Source organism: Protopterus annectens, chromosome 12.part0 (assembly GCF_019279795.1).
Source record: "Protopterus annectens isolate FY-2018-M chromosome 12.part0, PAN1.0, whole genome shotgun sequence".
In the NCBI taxonomy this organism is placed as follows: Eukaryota; Metazoa; Chordata; order Ceratodontiformes; family Protopteridae; genus Protopterus; species Protopterus annectens.
The window spans coordinates 829,304,376-829,331,825 of NC_056746.1; the positions used below are offsets into that span (position 1 = coordinate 829,304,376).

Sequence of the window (27,450 nt, forward strand, 5' to 3'; positions counted from 1 at the left end):
CATGCATTTAATTGAAAGCTTCAACACACATCCAATAACTATTTCAGATCATGCACCAATAACAACTAAGATAAAATGCAGGGTTATTAAGTAAAAATAAGACATTAGCACTTCCCCACCTACACGTTAAAAAGAGAGGAATTTAAACAATGGGTAGTACTGAAAATTCTTTGACAGTCATTAGAGAAGGTAGAAATTTATTCAGAAGTTACAGCTAGTGGGTGGGATAAAATGAAAGAAGAGTTTAAATTTGGGTAGATATAAAAGAAAATGAGATATGGTTAAGAAGTAACAAGAATTCTTTTTTGGGGCTGACCAAGTTTAAAGTATTTGCAAAATAAGGGGAATCTGACAAAATAAGAAGAGGTGTAACTACAGACTGCTAAAGAGAAAGTAAGGGAGTTTCTTGATAGTGTGCATGAATTAAGAAAGATGGTTGTTAGCAACTGTTTTTTCACAACAACTCCTGAGCACAAAAACTCTTAGCACGACTCAGGCAACAGAAAGTAGAAGGGATTGTTGCCAAACTTAGGGAGCATGCAACAAGGAGAAATAACCAGAGACCCTGTAGAGGTACTAGAGATATTTAAGAAACTTTCTGAAAATTTGTATAAAGCCGAGAAATGTAGAAATCAAGAAAAAGCAAAAATGGAAATATTTATGAAAAACATAAGTATACCAAGATTAAAGGTAGATGCGGTTCAACAATTAACAGTTAAGATAGGAGGAGATGAGATAAGAATGGCGAAGCAGGATCAATCTGCAGAAAAGTCTCCAGGAATTGATGGTCTTCCTATGGACGTTTGGAAGCTAGGAGTGAAGAAAGTGATAGAGATCTAGAAAGTTTTGTTTTACGGTACTTTAAAAAGAGGGGACGCACCAACATCCTTGAAAAAACTGTGGTGGCTGTACAGATGGTAAAGACCTATCAGACTCAGTTTCATATAGACCCATTTCAATTTTAAAGTATGATTATAAAGTATTTATGTCTATAATAGATAATAAATGGCAAATGTATTGCCAATATTGATAGATATTGATCAGTGTGGTTTTATGGTGTGGAGTCAAACATTTGACAACATTAATAAAACAATGATGATCCAGAAGGAAGCAGAATGTAAAATACCACTGTTGTTGATGGTGATGGGTCTTAATGCAGGGATAGTGTTCAATAGAGTAAGCTGGGGTTTTATGAGTAGGGCAAAGTAAGCATTTCCATTCCGTGATACTATAATAAGGTTAATTAGGAGGATATATGAGGGATCAAAGCAAAAATTAAAGTAGGAAGGCACCTCTCTGATCAGTTGTGTCTGAACAGCAGAAACAGGCAAAGTGTTCTCTTCCCCCTTTGTTAGCTTTATTACACTCAGAGCCATTGATAATGAAAATAAGAGGCTCAGAAATTCAAGGATATAATTGGTATGGCAATCAAGAAAAGTTATCTTTATTTGCAGATGAAATTATTTTGTACCTGATAAAACCAGAAAAGCATTTCTCAGTGTTGTGGAACATTCTGAGACAGTTTCAAGTTTTTTAAATACAATTAATGAAGACAAAACAAAGACTGTAGCTGTAAACTATATGTACCCACACATGAACTGGTTCAGCAATACCCATATTAAGGGGGCGTGATAAAAAGAGTTATTTAAGAGTATGCGTAAAAAAGGATTTTGTTATGGCAGCTAAGGATATGTGGGAAGAGACTAAACAAAAAATAATATGAAAACTGAGAAAATGAAAACTCAAGCTTATCGATATTAATACGAAGATGCATGCAGTGAAAATGTACTTTAGTCCCTTTAATTTTATATACAGGCCAGGCATTTTTTATCAACCAGAGGAGAAGGTGTGGACAGTAATTGATAAAGAGTTGAAAGATTTTATCTGGGAGGGAAGTGGGAAAGGATCAAGTGGGATAATAGTGATTCCAATAGAAGAAGGTGGTTTAAGATTACATTATTTGAGGGGATATTTTAGAGATACACAGTTAAGTCTGATATACAGAACACACAAAGAAAGCTGTAATGGGTTCAGAGGCTAATAGGCAGGTACTAGGCTAGCTGCCCTTTTGGACCATTTTAAGCCTAACCAATTTCCCTTGGTGAGAATCAAACTGTGTACCTATTATCAGTGAGGCAAACACATTAACAATTATGCCAACCCCCAATGAATTACAAGTGGAAAGGGATGATAATGAAGCAGTTGGAGATTGAAGAAATAAAGACAGGGTGGGATTTTGGATGCAGATCCTTAAGGAGAATAACAACAGTCATACAAGCCCCCCCCCCCCATTGTAGAAGGAGGTATAGCTCCCTGTTGTAGAAGGAAGTATGGCCTCCCTGTTGTAAAAGGAAGTACAAGTCAATAAAAATCACAAAAACTGGTAGGCCAAAGAAGAGCCATAAAGACAATAAAGTGGACTATTGAGGATAAGAAAGAAATTATGTATTGTTACTATTATGCAAAAAAGCCCAGAATTTCCAGACATAAGATATACAAAATGATTAAGGGAGAAATTAGAGGAAAGAAAAATACTTCCACAAGAAAAACTGTCAGAAGCTTCAAATAAAAATTTGTATTCATTAATATAACAGATTTGTGAAAAACTGTACATAGATCAAGAAACATTGATCTGTTTGGAAAAAGAAGCAGACATACAAAAAACAAAACCTAGTGATTTTTGAAAAGTATAAAAAAGAAATATGGACATGGGAAAGAAAGAGAGATTTGATATGGTGCAATATTTATGCAAAGTTGAAAGCCAGATCAATCAATACAAAAAAGGCAGCCCCAAAGATATTCGAAGAGAAATACAGGTAAAGGCATCCAGATATGGAACATTTCACAATAAAGAAAATAATATCACAAAGAGGGAATGCAGAAAAGATGATTAGTAAAGTAGAAGGTAAAAAAATGGAAAGTGAAGTTAATGAGTGCCTGCGGAGTGAAGAATTTGGTGTAGAAGGTCTAACACAAGTTCCATCACAGCAAGATGGAGCAAGTCCACAAAGTAAGGAGAAGCAGGAAAATCAGGCCACATCCAAAGAAGAAATATGAACATGGGAAAGAAAAAGAGATTTAATATGGTGTAACATAAATCAAGCTAAGAAACAAATCAAAATAGGCAAAAAACATACTTTCAAACTTGCCAACTAAAATATCAAACAAATCCACAAAATTCTGGCAATCAGTTGACCTCTTTCTAAAACCTGGCAAACCCACTACCCTAGTTCCTACTACCAACAGTGTTATTGACCCTATTGCATCCCAGTTTGATTCCCAATTTATTAAATCAATAACCTTCCTATTACATAAAGCTTCTAATCCCACCCCTGGCTATTCCCACTCTATCCAGTCCACCACAAACCCAAACTAGAACCCATTCAAACAAACTATATACAGGGCTTAAGATTCCTATAATGGGGCTAGGCCAGGCCCAGGGGGATGATGGGCCCCCTGTTGTAGAAAGAAGTAGAAGGACAGAAATCTCAAAAACTGATAGCCAAAAGAAGAGCCATAAAGACAATAGAGTGGACTATTGAGGATAAGAAAGAAATTATGTATTGTTATTATTATGTAAAAAGCCAAGAATTTCCTGGCACAAGATATTCAAAAATATTAAGTGAGAAATTAGGGGAAAGAAAAATACTTCCACAAGAAAAACTGTCAGAAGCCTCAAATAAAAAATTGTGGTCATTAATACAACAGATTTGTGAAAAACATTATATAGACCAAGAAGCTTTGATCTGTTTGGAAAAAGAAGCATCTGAGGAAGTGCAAAAATATAAACAACAAAACATAGAGATTTTTGAAAAGTATAAAAAAAGCAGAGTGTTTGACTAAGCATAAGAAACACAGGGCTGTTATACCCATCTGATGTCCATTATCATTCAGAATCACCAATTAGCTGAAACACCTGATGTTTATAGGGGGCATTTGCATATATCCCATGTGCCTTTGATACAAGAGGTTTGGGAGGTCACTCAGTGGAAGTTCTAGCTTTGCTGGAGTTTTCATTTTGTTTTTAATGATTTGTTTTTCATTGACCTTCTCACTTATTGTTTTAGTCTGTTTGGGATATTTTTGCAGTGACCCTAATGATAATGGACATCAGCTGGGTATAACAGCCCTATGTTTCTTATGCTTAGTCAAACACTCTGCTTGTGCTGTGCTGACGAGGTCATAACAAGGCCAAAATATGCATGTCCACAGCTAGTGGGGTTTGCTTTATTGGCCTGAAATTGTCCATTAAAACAATAAAATAAGTCATGGGCATTCAGAATTGCCAATTAGCTAAAACACCTGATGTTCATAGGGGTCATTTGCATATATCCTATGTGCCTCTAATATAAGAGGTTTGGGAGGTCACTCGGTGGAAGTTCTAACTTTGCTGGAGTTTTCATTTTGTTTTTACTGACTGGTTTTTCAGTGATCTTCTCACTTTTTGTTTTAAAAATTATAAAAAAGAAATATGGACATGGGAAAGAAAGGGAGATTTGATATGGTGCAATATTTATGCAAAGTTGAAAGCCAGATCAATCAATACAAAAAAGGCAGCCCCAAAGATATTCAAAGAGAAATACAGGCAAAGGCATCTAGACGTGGAAAATTTCACAGTAAAAAAATCATAAAGATGGAATGTGAAAAGATTAGTAAAGTAGAAGTTAAAAAGATAGAAGCTGAAGTTATGGAATGCCTGCCAAATGAAGGATTTGGTGTAGAAGGTCTAACACAGGTTGCATCACAGTATGATGGAACAAGTCCCCAAAGTGAGGAGAAATAGGAAGATTAGGAGATGCCCGAAGACGAAATACGGGCATGGGAAAGAAAAAGAGATTTAATATAGTCCAATATTTATGCAAAGGAGAAAGCAAAATTAATCAATACAAAAAGAGCAGCACCAAAGATATTTGAAGAAAAATACAGGCAAATAAATCCAGATATGGAAATCTTTACAATACAAAAATAAGAAGACAAAGAGGAAAAGTAGAAAAGATTAGTAATGGAGAAGTTAAAAGAATATAAACTAAGGTTATGGAGTACTTGCAAAGTGAAGGATTCCGTGTAGAAAATCTAACTCAGAAAGCTCCACAGCAGGATACAGCAAAAGACATCCAAATTAAGGAGAAACCAGTAGAACGGGAAGCAACAAAGCAGTTGCCATATGAAGATATTTTGGAGCCTTCCACAGGAAACTAATATAAACATTCACTTGAAGCTGAATGGCAAGGGAAGGAACAGGATACTGTGGAAACTATAGCAGTCAATGTTGAGGAGTGATAGGCCAGTGAGTTCCCATGTGATAAAGCAATAGATGACACAGGATGAAATTGAAGTACCACAGGAAGATGATGTAGAACTCTCTACAGAATGCCCACAGGAAATGGAAAACAAAAAAATGTTCCCTTAGTTTAGAAGAAAATGAGCTAAAAGAAGAGTTGCTTGATTTACTAGAGATTAGATATATTAAGATCAATGAAAGAAATAGACTGCAGAAGTCAATAAAACCCAAAAATGTCAGAAGTTTGATAAAACAAATGAACACAGTAATTAGGACTGTCCATACAGATTCATGCAATATACTAGAAGTAAACAGGATATATTATTGTGCAGCTAAATTGATAACTGATAAAATTCTACCACAAGAACACAGAGTAGGTGGGGAAAGGAAGGGGAGATACTGAATGCCATCATTGAAGTATTGAATAGAGAAAACTATAAAGCAATTAAGACAAGAGGCATTACTGTTAGAAGAGTATAGAAGAGGGAAAAAAACAGCAAAAATACTTAGAAAGATAGATGTGATAAAAGCAATGCACAGTATTATAACAGATCAGGAGCTATCTTGCACTATTGCAAATGTTGTTCTTCTTCTTTCGGCTTTAGGGGTTGTCACAGTGGAACTCCGGTTTGCTAATGATTGGCAGTAGATTTTTATGGTGCCAAGGTGCCAGCTCGATGCCCAACCTTCAATGAAGGCATGCCCATTCACGCATGTCTTTCGAATGCCACTTGACCGCGGGGAGGACATGTAGACTCCACACAGAAGGCACTCCAGCCGAGAATCGAACAGGAGAACCTCTTGCTGTGAGGTGACAACACTACTGCTGCACCACCGTGGCATATATCTTACACTATTGCAAATAATAAACTAAAAATTTCACCACAGGCAGAAAAACTTAGATGATACACAGATAAATATAAAGGAAAAGTACAAAATAAGCAATTTATTGATGACCCCAAAAATTTCTATAGAGAATTGGGAAACAAGGCAAAAGGAATTTAAAGACCACCCAAAAAAGAAGAAATAGATTTTGGAGAAATATCTATGAAGATCCCGTGGAACATAAAAAAGATGCCAAATGGACAGAAGTGGTAGAAGAAAAATAAGAAATTCAAAGGTACAGGTTATGAAATTGGATGAAGTATCGGCCAGAGAGATTGAGATAAAGTTAAGAAAAGCTTCCAACTGGAAAACCCCAGTCCCAGATGCAGTACCTAATTTCTGGCTAAAAGTATTAACATCTTTGTATGAAGATTTAGCCATCAGTAAGAACTATTTATATGCACACCCCAAACAGACACCAACCTGGTTAACAACAGGAAAAACAATGCTCCTACTTAAAAGTGAACCTGCAAGCTCTACTAAAAATTATAGACCAATAACTTGCCTTCTGATGACATATAAACTATACACCGGAATTGATGCTGACAGAGTTTATAGACATTTCGAAGAAATTCAATCATGGTAATAGAATAAAAGGGTAATAAAAGAAAGTCATATGGAACAAAGGATCATCTTTTGCTAAATAAAGTCATAATGGAGAACTGTAAAAAGGGGATGAATGTAAGTATGGCATGGGTTGACTACAAAAAAGCATTTGATAGTATCCCACATTCATGGATAAAAGAGTGCTTAAAAATGTATAAGAAGCATAATACACTGATTGACCACATTACAGTGACCATGAAACATTGGCAGACCACTTTGCAATTAAGCCACGATAAAGGGAAAATTATTATTTCAGGGATAAAAATTGAAAGGGGGATATTCCAGGGTGGCTCCCCGTCACTGCTTCTATTCTGCCTTGCCCTTAACCCATTAATCTGTCTACTTAACAGATTAGGCCATGGCTATAATTTGGCTCCTAGAAAATAACAAAGTATAAAAACCTCTCATCTTGTCTTTGTCAATGATTTGAAACTTTATAGCTCATCAGATGTGGAACTGAAAGCACAACTGCAAGTAGTCAAAACGTTTTCAGATGATATAAGAATGTCATTTGGTCTTGATAAATGTGCAAAAGCAACCTTTAAAGCAGGAATACTGTAGCACCAAGAAAACATCAGTTTGGGACAAGAATGTGATATAAAAGAACTTGAGCAAGAAGGAGTGTATAAATATTTGAGAATTGATGAAGGATGAGCAATAAAACACGAACAAATGTGAATAAAACTTAGAAAGAAATATTTTACAAGACTGAAATTAATCCTGAAAACAGTGTTGACATCTAGGAACAAAATTCAAGCTATAAACCAATTTGCTCTTCCTGTCCTAACTTACAGTTTTGGAGTGATTGACTGGCACCAAAACATGTCTGGGTAGATTAGACAGGAAAACAAGAAAGATGCTTCATGCTCACCAGATGATTTATAAAAATCAGTGCATACCAAGATTATATATTCCCCATTCCGAAGGAAGTATGGGCCTCCTCGAAATTGATTTACATGTATAGATCTGCAATTGTGGGACTGCACACATATCTGCTGACCACACAAGACACAAACATAGTAAAGTTTTGAAAAATTAGGAGAATAAATCTAAGATGAATTTCCTGCTTAGTGTAGCAGAAGCATATCAGTGTCAAGCAAGAATGGATATCAAACCAGAAGTAGATAAAAAACAGGCAGCGACTGAATGCGCCAAAAAGCACAAGAAAGAATATAAGGTGAAGGATCAGATGAGAAGGCAAGAAATGTGCAAAATGCATAAATACAGTTGTGAGTATATAAAACTTCTGGAAGAACCTCATATTGATTAGGATCGAATGCCGGAATGGTTGAGGAGTGGCAAATTCAAACCAAAGGATGAAAGGTTAATACTGGTGGACCAAGACAGCAGACTATGTACACATTGGTTTACAAAGTCCATTGAACATGTGGGAGAAACAGACAAATGTAGGTTTTGTAAAAGAGAATTGGAAACAGTTGTACACTTTGTTGCTGGTTGTGACATACTAATGTCAGAAGGACTGTATACTGAAAGGTATAATAATGTGGCAAGACCGTTGCACTGGGGATTGTGCAAACATTACGATAAAGAAGTAGCTAAAAAACACTGGAACCATTTGCCACAAAACATCATAGAAAATGATGTGACGTCTACATTATATGGGATCATCCATTACCAACAGTTCAAAAGATAGATACGAGAAAATCAGATATAAAAATAAGACAAAAGTAGCATTGATCATTGAAATCATTACACCTAGTGACTACAGTGTCTTGCATACAGAGAGACACAAACTCATAAAATATCAGGATCTGCAGGCAGAAATGAGAGCAGTTGTAGAAGAAAGATATTCAGACAGTTCCAATAGTAGTAGAAGTAATAAGTCTTATAAAAAATAATCTACAGTTGTGTTTAGTTATGTTACCTATAAATCTGTACTAACTGCAGAAGGAGTCATTCCTGGGCACATTGCAGGTGCTGCGAAGAGCACTTCTGGCTGACATCAAAGATTGAAGGAGTACTAATTTCATGAACTTTAACCATACTTTGACTTAGGAATGGGGTCCATTCCCATCATATAATTAGAAACCCAAAAGATTTGGAGAAATTAAAAAAGAGCAACTGCTCTGCTATTTTTTCCATGTATTATGAATGACACTACAGCGGTGATCTGTACAGTAAGTCGTATACTGCTTTGTCATAACAGAAAATGTTTAAACACAGAGATCACTACGGCTTTATTGACTCTCATGCATCATCCCTCTTTATACTTCTTATGACTCCTAGATTTTGCAAAAATACCTTTAAGATAAAAATATTTGGTTATGTATTATATGGGCTTCACTATTGTTAACTAGGCCCTATGTAGCCTTCTCTGTCAAGGTCTACCTATGAGGCACACTTGATAGGGGCAGTACTGTCCTTTTCACACACATGCACACACACACACACATACACACACACATTAGGGGATAAATGTTGTGTTGTTTGTGTGAGTTTGTACTGTGTACTGTCAGTGTTACAGGAAGATTTTAATGATGTTAAGGTGTAGAGCTAGGGTTGGGGGAAGGGACATCATCAGGTTTAGGCTTAGCACTCACTACTAAGGTGGTGCAAGGGGGGGCAGAACCCCACCCAAGTATCCATGTTAATTATACATTCTAACATTCTAACTCTGAAACTGCACAATATTGGGGAAAGGGCATGTTCCCCAAACCCAAGAATTATGTGACCTTAAACACCTATTGGCCATCTGCTTAGTTGATCAAATATGGTCAACTAAATAGATGTCGACCAAAGATGGTTTAGGCCAAATGCATTGCTCACACACACACACACACACACACACACACACACACACACACACACACACACACACACACACACACACACACACACACACACACACACACCTAAATGATGTGGAGCACTTTGCTGTTTCTATTCAGCATCCTCCTGATGTTTCCAGCGTGGGAAGAGACAGTCTACCTTGCAGGTATCCAGTGCTTTGAAAACCAGACCAGGTAGGTGAGCAGCTTCCTGTGGCGATGTTCTAATCTGTTATGAACAATGTAAAAACAGTGTTTCCTGTATTTGAACATATAATATTATGTGAACATATCAGATAGACATTTTTTCTGTCTTTCTTAAAAATATCTAAATTCCAAATGATGTATGAACCAATCATATTAGCTTGATCTGAGGATGATTGTAGATGACTAATTTGTTTCTTACTTTCAGGACAATAACATCATTTTGAGAAAAGAGCTAACAAATGGTCAGTGTATGCATTATAAAGATTATCTTTCTTCTTTAGGTGGCCAAAATCATTAAGCTTGTAATCCAGGCAAAAGACAATGGAATACCAATGTCACTATCTTCATCAACAACTGTGACCATCAATGTTGCAGACAGAAATAACAATCCACCTGTGTTCACTTCAAAAAATGTAAGATGCCATTTACAGTGTTTTTGATTGTCAAAATATTTCAGTGTTTAAAAAGATGAAGTTGAGATTGATGAATGAAAGTTCAAAATTGTTGATGATTTTCTGTAAATATGAAAAAAAGATTCAGTCTTTAACGTTCAATGTTTAATTATTTCAGTTTGATAATTAGGTATGTTCAGCAGAGAAGCATAGCAATCAACTAGCAGTGCAAGGTTTCAGACATAAATAATACAGAACAGTTTCAGGACAAAGGCATTCAGTATAATAGTCAAGCTATGCAAAAGTAGAGATAAATTAATAATTGTAGGAAAAGCACATTCAGGTTAACAAAGCAGTAAAATAAATAATGATAGTTATGAAAGTTGAAAGTGTAGGGTTGTAACTGAATGGACTGGCCAGTATCAAAAAAGTAGGCGCATTTAGATTCCTTATGAAGGAATTCCCTAAACAATTTAATAAATGATTGCAAGGTGTCTATGTTTTTTATTTTGTCTGGTAGTTGGTTCCAAAAAACAGGTCTTATTCTAGAGAAAGCTTTTTCTCCAATTGCTAGTTTGGATCTAGGTCTGACTAAAGTGAGGGTGTATTCTACACTGCGTCTAACAGAGCAGTTTGGTTTCCTAATTTGCCGCATTCTACTGAGAGGAGGAGAAAGGACAAGTGTGAGAATTGTAAATATTAGTGTATTAAGCAGAAAGGAGACTCTCTTTTGAATGGTAAGTCAGTGAGCTTTTTGCAGTAAACAACAGTGATGAGGGTTCCATTCTATTTTGGAGGGCAAACCTAAATATCTTATTTGAAGCTACTTGTAGTTTTTTGAGTATTAATGGATAATTGAACAGAAAAAAAGTGGTAGGGCATTGTCAGGCTTTGAAAATGGAATGTTTTCAGCTGTAGCCTTGAGTGTATTTGGGGTAATTAAGCTAAGAGACATAACATGGTTGTTGTATTTCTGTCAGTACTGTATAGTATCTATAGTCAATGTGTATATTAAAGTTTAGGAGAGGGTCTAATTTAAAACCTCCGTATTTTTATTTGTTTACAAAAAAATATGAATTAACTATGGCCATAACAGAGACAGAAAATCTCGACTCAAGTGAGAAGCAGCTAAAGTATACATCCTAACCCTTCAAAATATATGAACATGAACATGCCTTATTCAGATATTAGCTCAGCAATTTACCAGTACAGAATTCAGCACAATCCATGTCTCTTAGCAGGTACAGTCCAAATACCAACAGCAGCATAACAAATTATACAAGTAATAGCTTGGTAAATATGAACTGCCACACAAAAAACATTAACTGTGGTTGTGGTACAGGCAGAAAAATCATGACCCAAGACAGAAGCAGCTGAAATATACATCCTGACCCTTCAATATTGTGTGTGTGTGTGTGTGTGTGTGTGTGTGTGTGTGTGTGTGTGTGTGTGTCTATATATATATATATATATATATATATATATATATATATATATATATATATATATATATATATATATATATATATATATATCTTTATAATGTATACTGCACAAAAAAGCTAATGTGCATTGCAACACCATTTATACCTGACGTTTATATCATATTGATAGTTTTTTGTAACACAATGTTTTAATAATCAGTGCTAGTTCAGTCAACACTAGACACAGCAGGGGTCCAGATGGAGAATTGATGAAATCAGTGAGAAAGGGACACTAGTATTACTAGAACTGCATTCATCCTCAAGTGTTGGTAAGTCCCTTCATGTGGTAGACCTTGTTTCCAAAAATCTCACTGACACTAATATGATATATAGACTGTATTTTATACAGCATATATCACAGAGCAAGGTAGATTAAAAATAAAAAGACAATTGGGTACCCAAGTCCTAGGATAAAAAGTGCCTGATCCTTGTGTATGCACTGATGCCAGGACTGAAAAAATGGCAGTGTAGAATCTTCCACACATGGAAGTATTCCTATAATAGGGTTAGGCCAGGCACAGTGCCAGGATGACCCTTCTGTTGTTGAAGGCAGTAGTAGTCCGCAAAACCCATAAAAATGATAAACCAAAAAAAGAGCCATAAAGAAGATGGACTATTGAGGATAAGGAGGAAATTATGTATTGTTACTATTATGCAAGAAGCCCCAAATTTTTAGATGGAAGATACTCAGAAGGATTAAGGGAAAAATTAGAGGAAAGAAAAATACTTGTACAAGAAAAACTCTCAAAAACATGCAAGTTTGCTTTCATTAATACAACAGGCCTGAACAAAACATAATATAGATGAGGAACCTCTGAGACACCCAGAGAAAGAAGCAAGAGAAAAGTACAAAAATATAAAGAACAAAATGCAGGCATTTTTCAAAGGTGTAAAAAAAGAATGGTGGACATGGAAAAGAAAAAAGAGATCTGATATGATGCAATATTTGTAGAAAGGAGAAAGCCAAACTAAACAGTAAAAAAAAGCAGTTCCTAAAATATTTGAAGAGAAATATAGGCAAAGACAAACAGATATGGACATTTCACAATACAAAAAATAAAAACACAAAGGGGAATGCAGAACAGAAGATTAGAAAGGTAGAAGTTAAATAAATAGAAATTAAAGTTATGGAATACCTGACCTGTGAAATGAAGGATTTAGTGTAGGAAGTTTAACACAGATTGTGCCATCGCCTCAATCAACAATGAGTCTCCAAGTTAAGGAGAAACAGGTGGAGTGGGAGACATCTAAAGAGGAAATATGGACATGGAAAACAAAGATTTGATATTGTGCAATATTTATGGAAAGGAGAAAGGAAAACTAATCAATACCAAAACAGCACCAAATATATTTGAAGACAAATACAGGCAAAGACATATGGATAAGAAAAAAAATGGCAGCACTCAGGAAGGCTGTGTTAGCTCATGATACAGGAATGCTTAATATGTCTTATTTTTTATTTATGTAAATGATGTTACAATAACTTACAGCAGAAAGAAACTTCTGGAAATCAAGTATTCAATTGTGCTGTCGTTCTGGCTGGATTCCCTGTGTACTACAGAACATCTGGGCCCTACTACACTAACAGAGCTGCTGGAACTCAGCATCCTAACCATACAAGCTTCAAAGTATCTAAATCAGGAACTGGAAGGTTCTGTAACAATTAGGATGAGACCCAAAAGGAAGAGAAGCAAGAGAACCAGGAAAAGAGGATGCAGAGCTGGAATTGCTGCCAGATTGAAAATAAACCCTCACAGGCTTGCATTTCCCTCAATTCTGTTAGCAAATGTATGCTCATTAGACAACAAGATGTACTTTCTCAGACTTGAGCTCAACACCACAAACAAGGTGAGAAATTCCTGTATTTTAATCTTCACAGAGACTTGGTTAAATAACAGGATTAGTGACAGTGCTGTAAGCCTTGATGGTTTCACTTAATTCAGAGCTGATAGGAACCTAACCCTGTGTGGAAAGGTTAAGGGAGATGGAGTGTGTATTTTTGTGAATGATAGCTGGTGCAAAACCTGTAACATTGTGAATGAACATGGCTCTGTGAATGTGGAATTTCTGATACTGAAATGCAGGCCTTTTTATGTGCCCAGAGAACTAAATGGTGTGGCAGCTGCATAAATACCACAAAGTGCTAACATCACTGAAGAAATGAATAGACTGCATAATACTATATATGATCTGCAGTGCAAGAATTCTGACTGTGCATTTATGATAGCTGGTGACTTCAACAAAGCAGATCTCGGGGAGGTGCTACCCAATTACTATCAAACTGAGGATTTTCCCACAAAGGGAGCAAATACTGTGGACAAGGCTTGCACTAACATAAACGGGGCATACAGTGCTTGCACTAACATAAACAGGGCATACAGAGATGTACAACAACCAAACCTGGGTGGCTCTGATCACATCTCCATAAAACTAGTAACAGCTTACAAACCTCTCTTGATCAGGGATAAGTCCACTGTGAAACAAATCAGGGTCTGGCATGAAGGAGCCATGGAGAGTCTCAGGGACAGCTTTGATACTACAAACTGTGGTGTCTTCAGGGAGGCAGCCACGGTGAACAATCTGGTGAATGTAGAAGAATATATTGAGACAACTATGGCTTACATATCCAAATGCATGGAGGATGTAATGAGCATCAAAAATATTAAAGTAAGAGCCAACCCAAAACCATGGCTAAATAGCAAGGTGTACGAGCTGCTGAGGGCAAGAAACACTGCTTTCAGGGCAAAGGATAAGAAAGGTCTAAGTGTGACAACGGCTAATCTAAAAAATTGTATCAAGGAGGCCAAGAGGGAGTCTGGAAAGAGGATACAAGGATGCTTTAAGGATGAGAAAGACTCAAGAAGCCTGTGGCATGGTATTCAACAACTAACTGACTACAAGACCAAGTCAGCTCAGTGTGATGATAGCACTGAATTTCTGAACAGTCTAAACACATTTTATGGCAGGTTTGAAAAGAAAAACAACTTGGAGGCTGTAAATCTTCTGAATGACCAAAGGGGGACAGTACTCAATTTCAATGCTGTGGATGTAAGGAACAAGCTAAGGAATGCGAACCCCAGGAAGAGTGCTGGCCATGATAACATTCTGAGGAAAGTATTGAAAGGTTGTGCAAACCAACTCAGCATAGTCCTGACAGGCACTTTCAACACCTCACTTGTCCAGGAAAAAGTACCAGCATGCTTCAAGGTTACCAACATAATCCCTCTGCCCAAAAAGCCAACCCCACCTGCCTAAATAATCACAGGCCAGTGGCCCTTTCATCAAATGTAATAAAATGCTTCAAAAGACTGTTTAAAAGGCAAACAGATCAACTGCTGATGCCATTTTGGTAGCACTTCACCTCACGTTGGAACATCTTGAAGAGAAGAACAACTTTGCCAGGCTTAGATTTCAACTCAGCATTCAATACAGTGATTTGAATAAAACTTATAGAAAAGCTAATCAACCTTGGCATAAATAAAGGGCTGTGCAACTGGATCCTTGATTTCCTGCCTGGATGACCACAGAGGACCTGTGCTGGTAACAACACTTCAGGAATCAATACAATCAACACCAGAATATCCCAAGGCTGTGTGCTGAGTCCTCTATTGTTCACAATCCTTACTCATGACTGCTCTGTGAAAACTAGCAACAACCACATCATTAAATTCGCAGATGGCACCACAGTAGTAGGACTCATAAGTGGTGATGATGAGAGTGGGTATAGGAATGAGGTCAACTCCCTGACTGAATGGTGCAATAACAATTTGGACCTGAATGTCAATAAAGCAAAATATAATATTATTGACTTCAGAAAAAGTTCTGCCATGCATCTGCCCCTCAAGATCAATGGTGAAGAGGTGGAGAGAGTCCAAACTACAAAGTTCCTGGGGGTGTATATATCAGAAGATCTTTCTTGGAATACAGACACAGGCCAGCTAATTAAAAAAGCCCACCAGTGAGTACACTTCCTAAGAAGGCTTAGAAAAGTAAAGCTCTCTATGAATGCTCTAATTACAGTCTACAGAGGAGCCATTGAGAGCATTATCACCAGCAGCTGCACTGTATGGTTCAGTAACAGCACAATGGCTGAAAGGAAGAAGCTGCAAAGAATAATAAGAACAGCAGAAAAGATCGTGGGCACTAGTCTTCCTACCGTACAGGAGCTCTAAGATCGTGGGCACTAGTCTTCCTATCTTAACGAAGCTCTTTGAAATGAGATGTAAAAAGAGGTCCCACAAAATACTGAGTGACCCTTCTCATCCAGCGTGTGGTTGGTTCACTAAACTTGCATCTGGTATAAGGTTGCGGAGTATCCGCTATAGGACCTCCAGATTCATGAACAGTTTTTATCAAACTGCAAGAAGACTCATTAATGCAGATGTTAATCTGGATGTATCAAAACTGTAGTAGATTGCTATGATCTGATTCTTTTCCTTTTTTTCCATGCAGTAATTCTATTTATTTATTGCATACTAAAATTAATATATTCTCATTCAAGTGCAATTCCAATCACTTCCTTATATGCAGTATCACCCAATCTCACCTCTGTGTATAGTATATCTTTCTTTTCATGAGTTAATCATCTAATAGTCAGTGTTGTCCAGTGTTTATAAATAGTGTACAAGCATGTGCTTCAGCTACCTAGACATTACTTTTATACTATAGTCATTATTTATAATATCTATTATATATTGTCTTTTTGTGCTTGTTTTTTCCTGTAAAAGAGCTGACACTCGAAATCTTGTTTAGGTAGCAGTTGTGTTTCCTAAATGACAATAAAGCTTCTTTTGAATCTTTTGAATATGGACATTTTCACAATACTAAGAATAAGAATACAAAGGGGGGAAGCAAAAAGAGGATTAGTAGTGGAGAAGCTAAAGAAACAGAAACTGAAGTTATGGATTACCTGGGAAGGGAAAGATTTAGTGTAGAAAGTCCAAGTCATGTAATGTCACAGCATGATGGAATAATGAGTTCCCAAATTAAGGAGAATGGGAAACATTTGATCACCTGCCATGTGAAGGTGTTCTGGAGTGTTCAGTAGGAAACCAGTACAAAAGTCAGTTGGTATTGCACAGCAAGGGAAGGAACAGGAAAAAGTGGTGACTGAAGCAGGCAATGTTGAGGGGTGATGGGCTAATGAGTTCCCATATGAAGGAGCAGTGCATGACGCAGGATGCAGCTAATGAAATGTCACAGAAAAGCATTCTGGAATGACTGCAGGAAACAGACAGCAAAAAATTGCCCTCAGTTTAGGAGAAAATGATCTAAAGAAGAGCTGCTTGATTTAATAGAGATGGACAGACATGTTAAGATCAATGAAAGAAACATATCACAGAAAGTAAACACGATTCAAAATGTTAGAAGTCTGATAAAACAGAAGAACACAGTAATCAGGAGTGTTAATAGAAACTTGTGTGATGTAACAGAAGTAAAACTGATATGTTACTCTGCAGCTAAATTAATAACAGATAAAGTCTTACAAGAAAAATATAGAGCAGTAAGGGAAAGAAGGAAGAAATGAAATGCAATCAAGGAAACATCGAACAGAGAAAACGATAAAGCAATTAAGACATGAACTGTCACTGTTAGAAGAGTATAGAATAGGGAACAGAGCAACAAAAATACTCAGAAAGACAGAAGTGATAAAAGCAATGCACAGTATCAGAAAAGACCAGGCTCTAGCATACACTATTGCAAATCAAAGACATCAGCACAGGTAGGAAAACTTAGAGGATATGCAGATAAACATAAAGAAAAAGTACAAAATAAACATTTTATAGAGAACTAGGAAACAAAGCAAAAGGAATAGAAATGCCACCAAGAAAAAGAAGAAATAGACACAGTTTGGAGAAATATTTATGAAGACCCTGTGGAACATAATAAAGATGCTGAATGGATAGAAAAATTAAAAGAAACAATAAGTTAAAATGTACAGGATATGAAATGGGATGAAGTAACAGCCAGAGAAATTGAAACAAAATTAAGAAAAGCTCCTATCTGGAAACCCAGATGCAGTACCTATATTCTGGCTAAGAGTATTAACATCTTTGCAGAAGGATTTAGCCCAGAGTAAGAACTATTTATATTCGCATCCTAAACAGACACCGGCCTGGTTAAAAACAGGAAAAATGATACTCTTGCTCCTTAAGATTGAACCTACAAGCCATCCTAAAAAGTATAGACCAATAAATTGCCTTCCAACAATGCACAAACTATATACTGGAATTGATATAGACAGAATTTATAGTTATTTAGAAAAAAACTAAATTATGGCAGTAGAACAAAAGAGTAACACAAGGGTAACAGAAAGTCATATGGAACAAAAGATTATTCTTGTTAAATAAAGCCATAATTACGAATTTTAAAAAGGGGAAGACTCTAAGTATGGCATGGATAGATTACAAAAAAGCATTTGATAGCATCCTACGTTTATGGATAAAGGATTGCTTACAAATGTATAAAATACACTCAATATTGATCAATTACATTACAGTGACTATGAAAAAGTGGCAAACCACTTTACAGTTAAGCCATGATAAAGGACAAATTATTATCCCAGGGATAAATATTAAAAATGGGATTTTTCAGGGTGAATCGTTGTCACCACTGCTCTTTTATCTTTCCCATAAAGTGTCAGCTTATCAGATTATGTCATAGTTACAGCTAGGCACCCAGAAAAAAAATAGGTGTAAACACTTCTCATCTTCTTTTAATGGATGACTTAAAACTGTATAGCTCATCAGATGAGGAGTTGAAAGCACAACTGTAAGTGGCTAAAACTTTCTCAGATAACATAAGATTGTTATTTGTTCTTGATAAATGTGCAAAAACAACATTATTTAAAATAGGAAAGCTGCATTACCAAGAAATTATTAATCTGGGACAGGAATGTGATGTAAACGAACTTGAGCAGGAGGGATTGTATAAATATTTGGGAACTGATGAAGGATCGACAAAAAACATGGAAAAGTGAAGAACAATCAGTAAGGTATATTTATGAAGACTAAAATCAATACTAGAAACAGCCCTGACATTTAGGAACAAAGTCCAGACTATAAACCAATTTGCTCTTCCTGTTATAACTTACAGTTTTGGGGTGATTGGCTCCAAGAGGTGTTGGATCAGTTAGACAGGAAAACAGGAAAAATGCTTCATGCTTATCAAATGATGTATAAAAAATCAATGTATACCAAGATTATAAATTCCTCATTCTGATGGAGATATGGGCCTCCTTGATATTGATTACATGCATAGATCTGAAGTCATGGGCCTGCATACATATCTGCTGACCTCACCTGATCCAAACATAATGAAAGTTTTAAAGCATGAGGAGAAGAAGTCTAAGATGACTTTCCTACTTAGTTTAGAAGCATATCAATGTCAAACGGGAATGAAAATCAAACCAAAAGTAACAAAAATTAGGTAGCAACTGAATATGCCAAAAACAAAAGAAAGAATATAAGAAGGATCAGATGAGAAGGCAAGAAATGTGGAAGAGGGATAAATACTGTGGTAAGTACAGAAAACTCGAGGATCAACTTCATGTTCATCAGGATTTGATGCAGGAATTGTTAAGGAGAGGTGAATTTAAACCAAAAGATGAAATATTAATATTGGTGGCCTAGGATAGTGGACTATGTACACATTGGTGTGCAAAGTCCATTGAGCATGTAGAAGAAACAGACAACAGAACCGGAAACAGTCATACATCTTGTTGTTGGGTCCGATAAACTAATGGCAGAGGGCCTGTATACTGAAAGGAATAATAATGTTGCAAGATTGTCACACTGGTGATTGTGCAAACATTACAATATCAAAATGGCTGAGAAACACTGGGAACATGAATCAAAAAGCCTTAAAGAGAATAATGATGATTACATCACATGTGATCACCATCAGCAACAGTTCAAAAATAGATGCTAGAAAAAACAGATAGAGTAGTCCACGAAAATAAGACAAACGTATCACAGCTCATTAAAATCGCTAAACCTAGTGACTACACTGTGTTATTGCCAGAGAGAGACACACAGAGTCATAAAATACCAGGATTTGCAGGCAGAAATGAGAACAATATGGAAGAAGGATACCCAAACAATTTCAGTCATAGCAGGAGCAATGGGTCTCATAAAAAAGAAATTACAGTCATATTTAGGTTTGCTACTCATATATGTAACTCCATATGAATTGCAGGAGTCAGTTCTGGGCACATTGCAGGTGCTGCAAATAGCACTTTTGGCTAACATCAAAGATTGAAACAATACCAATTTCATGAAATTTCATCATACCCTGACTTAGAAAAGGGGCCCAGTTCCATCATGGTATTAGAAACCCAAAGGACTTGGAGAAATTAAACCTAGTGTGTGGTTTACTGTCTGCTAACTGTATAGCACAGTGGCATAATAAGATACTAGACACCTTCAGTGAGTATGCTTACTGTTCGGCAACAGGGGTGTGCTCTACTAGGCAGTATAACATGTACCTCTGAGTGCCATATTTCACTTATAAAATAACCCCCAAATATAAATAAAGATAAATGCAAAGTTGTAAGCAAGTAAGCAACAGAAGAAATAAAACTGTTATTGGGAGAAAAAAAAATGAAACAATGGTCATGTGGATTAAATTGCTTATGACAGTATGAGTCATACTGGGTTTATCTCATATGCACAAGGTACAGGGTTTGATTCTTACCTTTTGTTTGGGAAATTTCACTAGGCTTAAAATGGCCCACAAGGGCAGACAACCTAGTACTAACTTATGAACACACACACACACACACACACACACACACACACACACACACACACACACACACACACACACACACACACACACACACACACACACACACACACACACACACTTGATTTTTCGATGCACACAACAAGCCATGATAGGTATATATCCAATTCTCATGCTAGCAATGAATAAAGGAAGTCTCTGAGCTAAAATGTGCATTTTAATTATAACACATTTTTATAAAAACCCAGCTATAAACCTAAATAATATTTGTATACTGGCTTACATATATCTATCCCATTTTATGATACTCTTCAGATGGTTAAACAGCAAAGGAAGAAGAAAGGTTTCCAAAGCCCTACACCAATCTCTGGTTCAGACATACAGTATGATACTCTTGGCAGCACAGTTTGTTATTCTGCAAATCTGCAGTAATCATGACTATTTCAATGTACTCTAATGGGGTCCTTAAGAAGTCTATTAAGAATACAGAGTACTGTGTCATTTTTGATAGCACAAAGACTTTTTTGATTGATTTTGCTTTTTAGTTCACATAGGCAATAAACAGACCTTCAGATTATTAAGCAACATGTGCTGAATTCTTAATCTTAGACACTAACCATACTGCTCATCTGTCCAGATTTTTGTAAAATATACAGATTTCCACTATATATATATATATATATATATATATATATATATATATATATATATATATATATAGCTTTCTAGCAAATCAGTGAAGTTTGAACTCACTAAATAATGACATATATTTGTGTTTCAGACTTCATTTCTTTCAGAAAATGCATACTAATAATCCTGTATACTAATAAAAATCATGTTATTCTAACTACTTTTTATATTTAAACTTTATAAGAGCAATATTTAAAATCTGTCCTTGATTTTGAGACTTTGATCCCATTATTTTTAGTTTTGTCCAGATTTCATGTGCTAAGAGGTTAAGAAGTATATGCCCCTCACACTGCTTTCACGAGAGACAGAGACATATGCTACTTTTTCCAATGTCCAGGAAGAGACTAGTAATATAAATTTGGAAGGTGTGAGTGGCTTGGCCCACAATAGGGATGCAGGGCAGCCTGCGCCCCCGCAAAAACACTTAGATTTCAATCAGCCAAAACATTAAGGGGCTTAATCTTTGGTGAGTCGTAGTGGAAGGATTTACAACATTCTTGTTTTCAAATCAAGAAAAATATACATTACAATTATTCTTGGCTTTGCTGCATTGCTGTCTATAAAGTGATGTAGCTGCATTGTTTGCTTTCTTTTTCTAAATGTCACGGCGATCCCTTCAGTAGTTTGCCCATGTATGCACAAGCACCAAAATGAAACATTTCCACCAATGATCCCTTCATTAGTTTGTGGATAAATGCAAAATCACTGAAATAACACCCAAATGAATCATTTCTCCAAAAATCCCTTTAGGAGTTTGTCTGTTTATACTTAAGAACTCAAATTACACCAAAAGTTAATCATAACTCCTTCAGTGGTTTGTCCATGTATGCCCTAGCACTAAAATGAAACAGTTGCATGAACAACCCCTTCAGTAATTTGTCCATGTATGCAGAAGCACTGAATGGCACCAAAATTTAACATTTCCCCAGTGATATTTTTGTTAGTTTGCCAAAGTCTGCACAAACATTTTACTATCATCAGAATGAATAATTTCCCCAAAGATCCCTTCAGTAGTTGTTTCATGTATGCACAAGCATTGAAATGACACCAAAATAAATTGTTTTTCCCAAAGAACTCTTCAGTACTTTGTTCTTGTATGCACAAGCACCAAAAATTAATAATTTCCCCAAACAATCCCTTCATTAGTTTGTTCATGCACGCACAAGTACTCAAATAATTCAGGAATGAATTATTTTCCCCAAAGATCCCTTCAGTAGTTTGTCCATGTATGTGCAAGTACTCCAATGAGACAAAAATTAATAATTTCCTCAAATGATCTATTCAGTAGTTTATCCATTCATGAACAAGCACCAAAATGAAACATTTCCTCCAATGACCCCTTCAGTAGTTTGTGAATGACAAACAGTCCCTTTATTAATTTATCCATACATGCAAAACACTTTTACTGACAACAAAATTATCCATTTCCTCTAACGATCCCTTCAGTAGTTTATCCATGCATGGTCAAACACTCAAATGACACTAAAAATTAATCACGTCTCCCAAACACCCCTTCAGTATTTTGTCCATGTATGAAAACGAGTCAAAATGTAATATTGTACCCCAACGACACTTCAGTAGTTTCTTCAGGTAAGCACAAGCACTCAAATGACACATACATGAAACATTTCCCCCAAGATCCTTCAGTAATGTGCCCATATATCCAAAAAGCAAGTGAGGTCAACACTTGTCTGCCCACTGAAGTCACTTTGTGCAGTAAAAAACAGGTACCAAACCTTATGTATTAATGTGCAGCTTTAATAAACTAGTTGAGTGCTTTCATGCACATTAATCACATAACTTCATTAGGACTTCCAAACATAGTACACCATGATCTTTTTAAATTCATATATTTAAATGGCTGGTGTACTATATTTGGAATTTCTCATGAGGTCCATGTGATTAATGTGGGCAAAAGTGCTCAACTTGTTTATTAAAAAGTCACACATTAATACATAAGGTTTGGTACCTGTGGTTTTAACTGCACAAAGAGATTTCAGTGTGTGGACAAGTGTTGACCTCGCTTGACTTTTGGTTATTAGTCATTTGTGTGGGGGTCTCATCTCCAAATTTGGTTGGCTTCATGTTAATTTGCCCATATGTGAACAAGCATTTCACTGAAATCAAAAGAAATAATTTCTCCCAAAGATCCCTTCTGTAGTTTGACCATGCATGTACAAGCACTCAAATGACACCAAAATTAATCATTTCCTCCAACAAGCCCTTCAGCAGTTTGTCCAAGTATGAACAAGCACTGAAATGAAGCATTTCCCCCAATGAAATATCCAACAGTTTGTCAATATATGCACAAGCATTCAGATGATACCAGCATGAACAGTTCTCTCAATGATCCCTTCAGTTGATTGTCCATATATACACAGGCACTTTCACTGACACCAAAATTAAACATTTCTCCTATGATTCTGTTAGCGGTTTGCCCATGTATGCACAACAAGCATTTCACTGATATCAAAATGAAAAATGTCCTCCAAAAATCTCTTCAGTAGTATGTCCTTGTATGCATAAGCACTCAAATGACACCAACAATAATTTTCCCCAAAGATCCCTTCAGTAGTTTTGTTTTTGTATACACAAGAAGTCCGATGACACCACAAAGTATAATTTCCCCAAAAGTTACTTCAGCAATTTGTCTATATATGAATAAGAATCAATTTCCCCAACCGACCCATTCAGTAGTTTGACCATGTGTGCACAAGCACTCAGATGACACCAAAAATGAATGATTTTTCCCAAAGATCCCCTCAGTGGTTTGTTCATGTGTGCACAAGCATGAAAATGAAACCTTTCTCAATACAATGCCTTCACTAGTTTGTCCATGTATGCACAAGTGTTCAAATGATACCAGAGTGAAACAGTTCCCCCAGGATTATTTTCAGTAGTTTGTACATGTATGCAAAGGCACTTTCACTGACAGGAAAATTACATATTTCCCCAATGATTACTTCAATCGTTTGTTGTTATATGCACAACCACCAAAAGGAAACATTTCTCCCATGACTCTTTCAGTAGTTTATCCTTGTATGCACAAGCACTCAAATGATACAGAAATGAAACATTTCTCCCAAACATCCTTTCAGCATTTTGCCCATGCATGCATAGCAAGCATTTCACTGATATCAAAGTGAATACTTTCCCCAACAATCCCTTCATCAGTTTATCCATGTATGCACAATCACTCAAATGGCACCAGAATTAATAATTTACCCAAAAGATCCCTTCAGTAATTTGCCATGTATGAATAAGCACCAGAATGAAACGTTTCTCCCAATGACCCTTCAGTAGTTTGTCTACAAGTGCACAAGCGCATTCATTGACACCAACATTAAACATTTTCCTCAATGATCCCTCAGTAGATTGTCCATCTATGCACAAGCAGTCAATACCAAAATGAATCATTACCCCCAAAGATCCCTTCAGTAGTTTTTCCATATAGCACAATCACTGGAATGATACCTAAATGAATCATTTCCCCCAAAGATCCCTGCAGTAGTTTTTCCATATAGCACAATCACTGGAATGATACCTAAATGAATCATTTCCCCCAAAGATCCCTGCAGTAGTTTTTCCATGTATGCATAGTCACTGAAATGATACCAAAATGAAACATTTTCCCCAATGATTCCTTGAGTAGTTTGCTCATGTATGTACAAGCACCAAAATGAAACATTCCTTCTACATCCCATTCAGTAGTTTGTCCATGGATGCACAAGCACCAAAATGAAACATTTCCCCCACAATCCCTCAGCAGTTTGTCCATGTACGCACAAGAACTCAATAATACCAAATGAAACAGTTCTCCCACCAATCTCTTCCATGGTTTATCCCTGCATGCACAACACAATTGCTTTCACTGACACCAAAATGAAGCATTTACCCCAATGATCCATTTAGTAGTTTGCCCATGTATGCACAAAGCAAACTAGTAAGTAACCTTACTTACTCAGAGACATGGTTGTTTTTCTTCTCCCCCTCAGTCTTTCTCCCCACATAGCAAATAAACCCCCAGGGATTGATTTTGATTGCCAAAACACATTTTTTCACTGTGGATGCCAGAAATATAGCCCAAGTGACTGTCTTTATTACACCACAACACTGTCCCCTCTACTTGCGCAGTCAGTTCTTTTTGGTGCTGTGCACAAGAAGATGACATAAGCAGGGGCAGGAGACACGCAGGAGTGTCTCACATGTCTACTTAGTACTTATGCATTGCTGTTTCACTTAAAATGAAATTAAAAAAAAGATACTTGATGAGAAATATATATTTATTTTTTAAATTTTAAATGAGTGAATTGCTCCCTGGTGAAGACTTCTCCTGTGGTGATTGTCCTGTTCCCCCTGTGCTAACTACTCTACTGATATTTATCCTAGTGCTGTCAAGTAGATGCTGATTTGATTTTTTGTTTAACCACTTACAGATGACAGTGAATTTTGTTTGTAAATTAATTTATATTGTTTGGTGGAATTTGTTAGCTTTGAGTAAAAGGTCTCTGTTGAAAATGGCCTCACACCCAGATGGACTATCCCAGTCAACAAATGTAAAATAAATAAAATAAATAGGTTTTGGATGGGTAGTTCTAGTATAATGTCATTAATAAACAGGGCAAAAAGAAGATGACTTAGGACAGAGCCTTGGGGGACTCCAGTAAAAGAATTATTATAGTGGATTAGGAAGGTTCTAATCTGTAAGCAATTTTTAAACCAAAGTGAGGCATTATCTCCAAAGCTGAGCTTTTGCAATTTGTGGAGCATTAGAGTATGTTTAACTTTATCAACAGCATGTGTCATATCACTGAATACTCCAGTACAGACTAGACAATTGTTAATGCTGGTGTAGATGGTATTAGTGGCTATGAGAAGGGGTGTAAAGGTACTGAATACCTTTTTAAAACCATGCTGATGGCCGCACAGAAGACTATATTTTTTTACATGTTTAAAGGGCTATTGGCATAGTAGTTTTTTTCAAAGATTTGTGTAATGAGGCACATATTTGAAATAAGTCCACCGTCTCTTCTTGAGTTGGGAAATGTACTTTTGGAAGAGGAGTAACAGTTGGATGTTTTAATCATGTGTGACAATACCAGTAGTTTGAGATTTATTAAATATGAGTTAAAGGTTTTGAGATTTTTTCTGCTGACAATTTCAGAAAATTAGTATGTAAAATACAATGTCTAACATTGGAAGCATTTAGTTTGGAGAAGAATTTGTTTGCTTGGAAGTCATAGCTGTGAAGTAAAATGTGTCTGCATATGAGGCTAGTGGATATAGCGGAGAGAGCTGAGTCTGTTACAGCTGACAACAGATTGTTCTGCCAAAGTCTTATGTAAGAGACTTTTGCAGTATTTATGGCTATTCTTGTGGATTTTCTTAAAAGTAATGAATTGTTGGTGAAGGTCTAGGTCAGTGGGGTCCTGATTGTTCAGTGCAATGAAGTACAATCAAAGAGCCAACTGAGGTTGTTTAAGAGTTTGCTAAGAGATAAGCCTAAGTCAATGTCTAGGCCTTTGAACCAAGTTTTTAGTGACGTTTGAAAAAGCTCCAAATTCCCAAACTTTCATATGTCTAGTGGAAAGGCATTCCATAGTCTGGGGTCTCATGACAAACAGGTTATTATGCCTAGAAGAGGCTCTGTATTTGGAGTAGGAAGTACCCAGTATTGCACTTAAAATGTAATTTCTGAGGCATTAAAAAAAAACAGAATTGAGTCACCTCTTAGTAGCATTTACAGAGTGGAAAACAATAACAAATCTTTCAGTCTTTTTCTATGTGCAAGTTGACTAAGCCCTGTTGGATGTCTCATAAATATCTTCTATATGCATTCCAGTTTCTTCTTTTGTAATATGTTGAAAGAGCAGAAGGATTTACCTTGTTCTATAATAACCTGGATAGCAGATATAAATAAAGGAATCAAAACTCTCTCACTTGTATTGGACACACACTTAAGATGTCCCCAGTTAAACCATAACATCTTCTTTCTGCTACTTTAAGGTGATCTTTAGATTTTAATCCCAAGTCCACCAGGACCCCAAAATCCCTCACTCAAGTATCTTCAATTAACATCTGATTATGTAAGGCAAATAGGTACCCAGTGTTGTTATTACCAAAGTGTATCACCATGCACATTTTAAAATTGGACCTTATACTGTTAGAGACTGATTATTTTAGAAGACTATCTAAGTACCTCCAGAGTAAATGCTGATCATTGATTTCAGTGACTCTACTCCTAAATGGTTCTGACAGCATAGTGTTGCAGCGGTTGTGTTGTTACCTCACAGCAAGAGGTTCTTTGGTTCGATTCTTGCCTGGAGTGCCTTCTATGCAGAGTCTGCAGGTCCTTTCTGCATTCATGTGGG

At 36.4% G+C, this 27,450-nt stretch overlaps 1 protein-coding gene across 1 annotated transcript in view; it reads left to right on the plus strand.

The window, feature by feature from the left end:
- The window catches only part of CDH26 (cadherin 26), a 2,018,873-nt gene that overhangs the window by 712,228 nt on the left and 1,279,195 nt on the right, over positions 1-27,450 (plus strand). Inside the window, exon 6 of the mRNA XM_044089870.1 lies at positions 10,050-10,181. Within this exon, the coding sequence (XP_043945805.1) occupies positions 10,050-10,181 (132 nt within the window). The remainder of the gene's footprint in view (positions 1-10,049; positions 10,182-27,450) is intronic.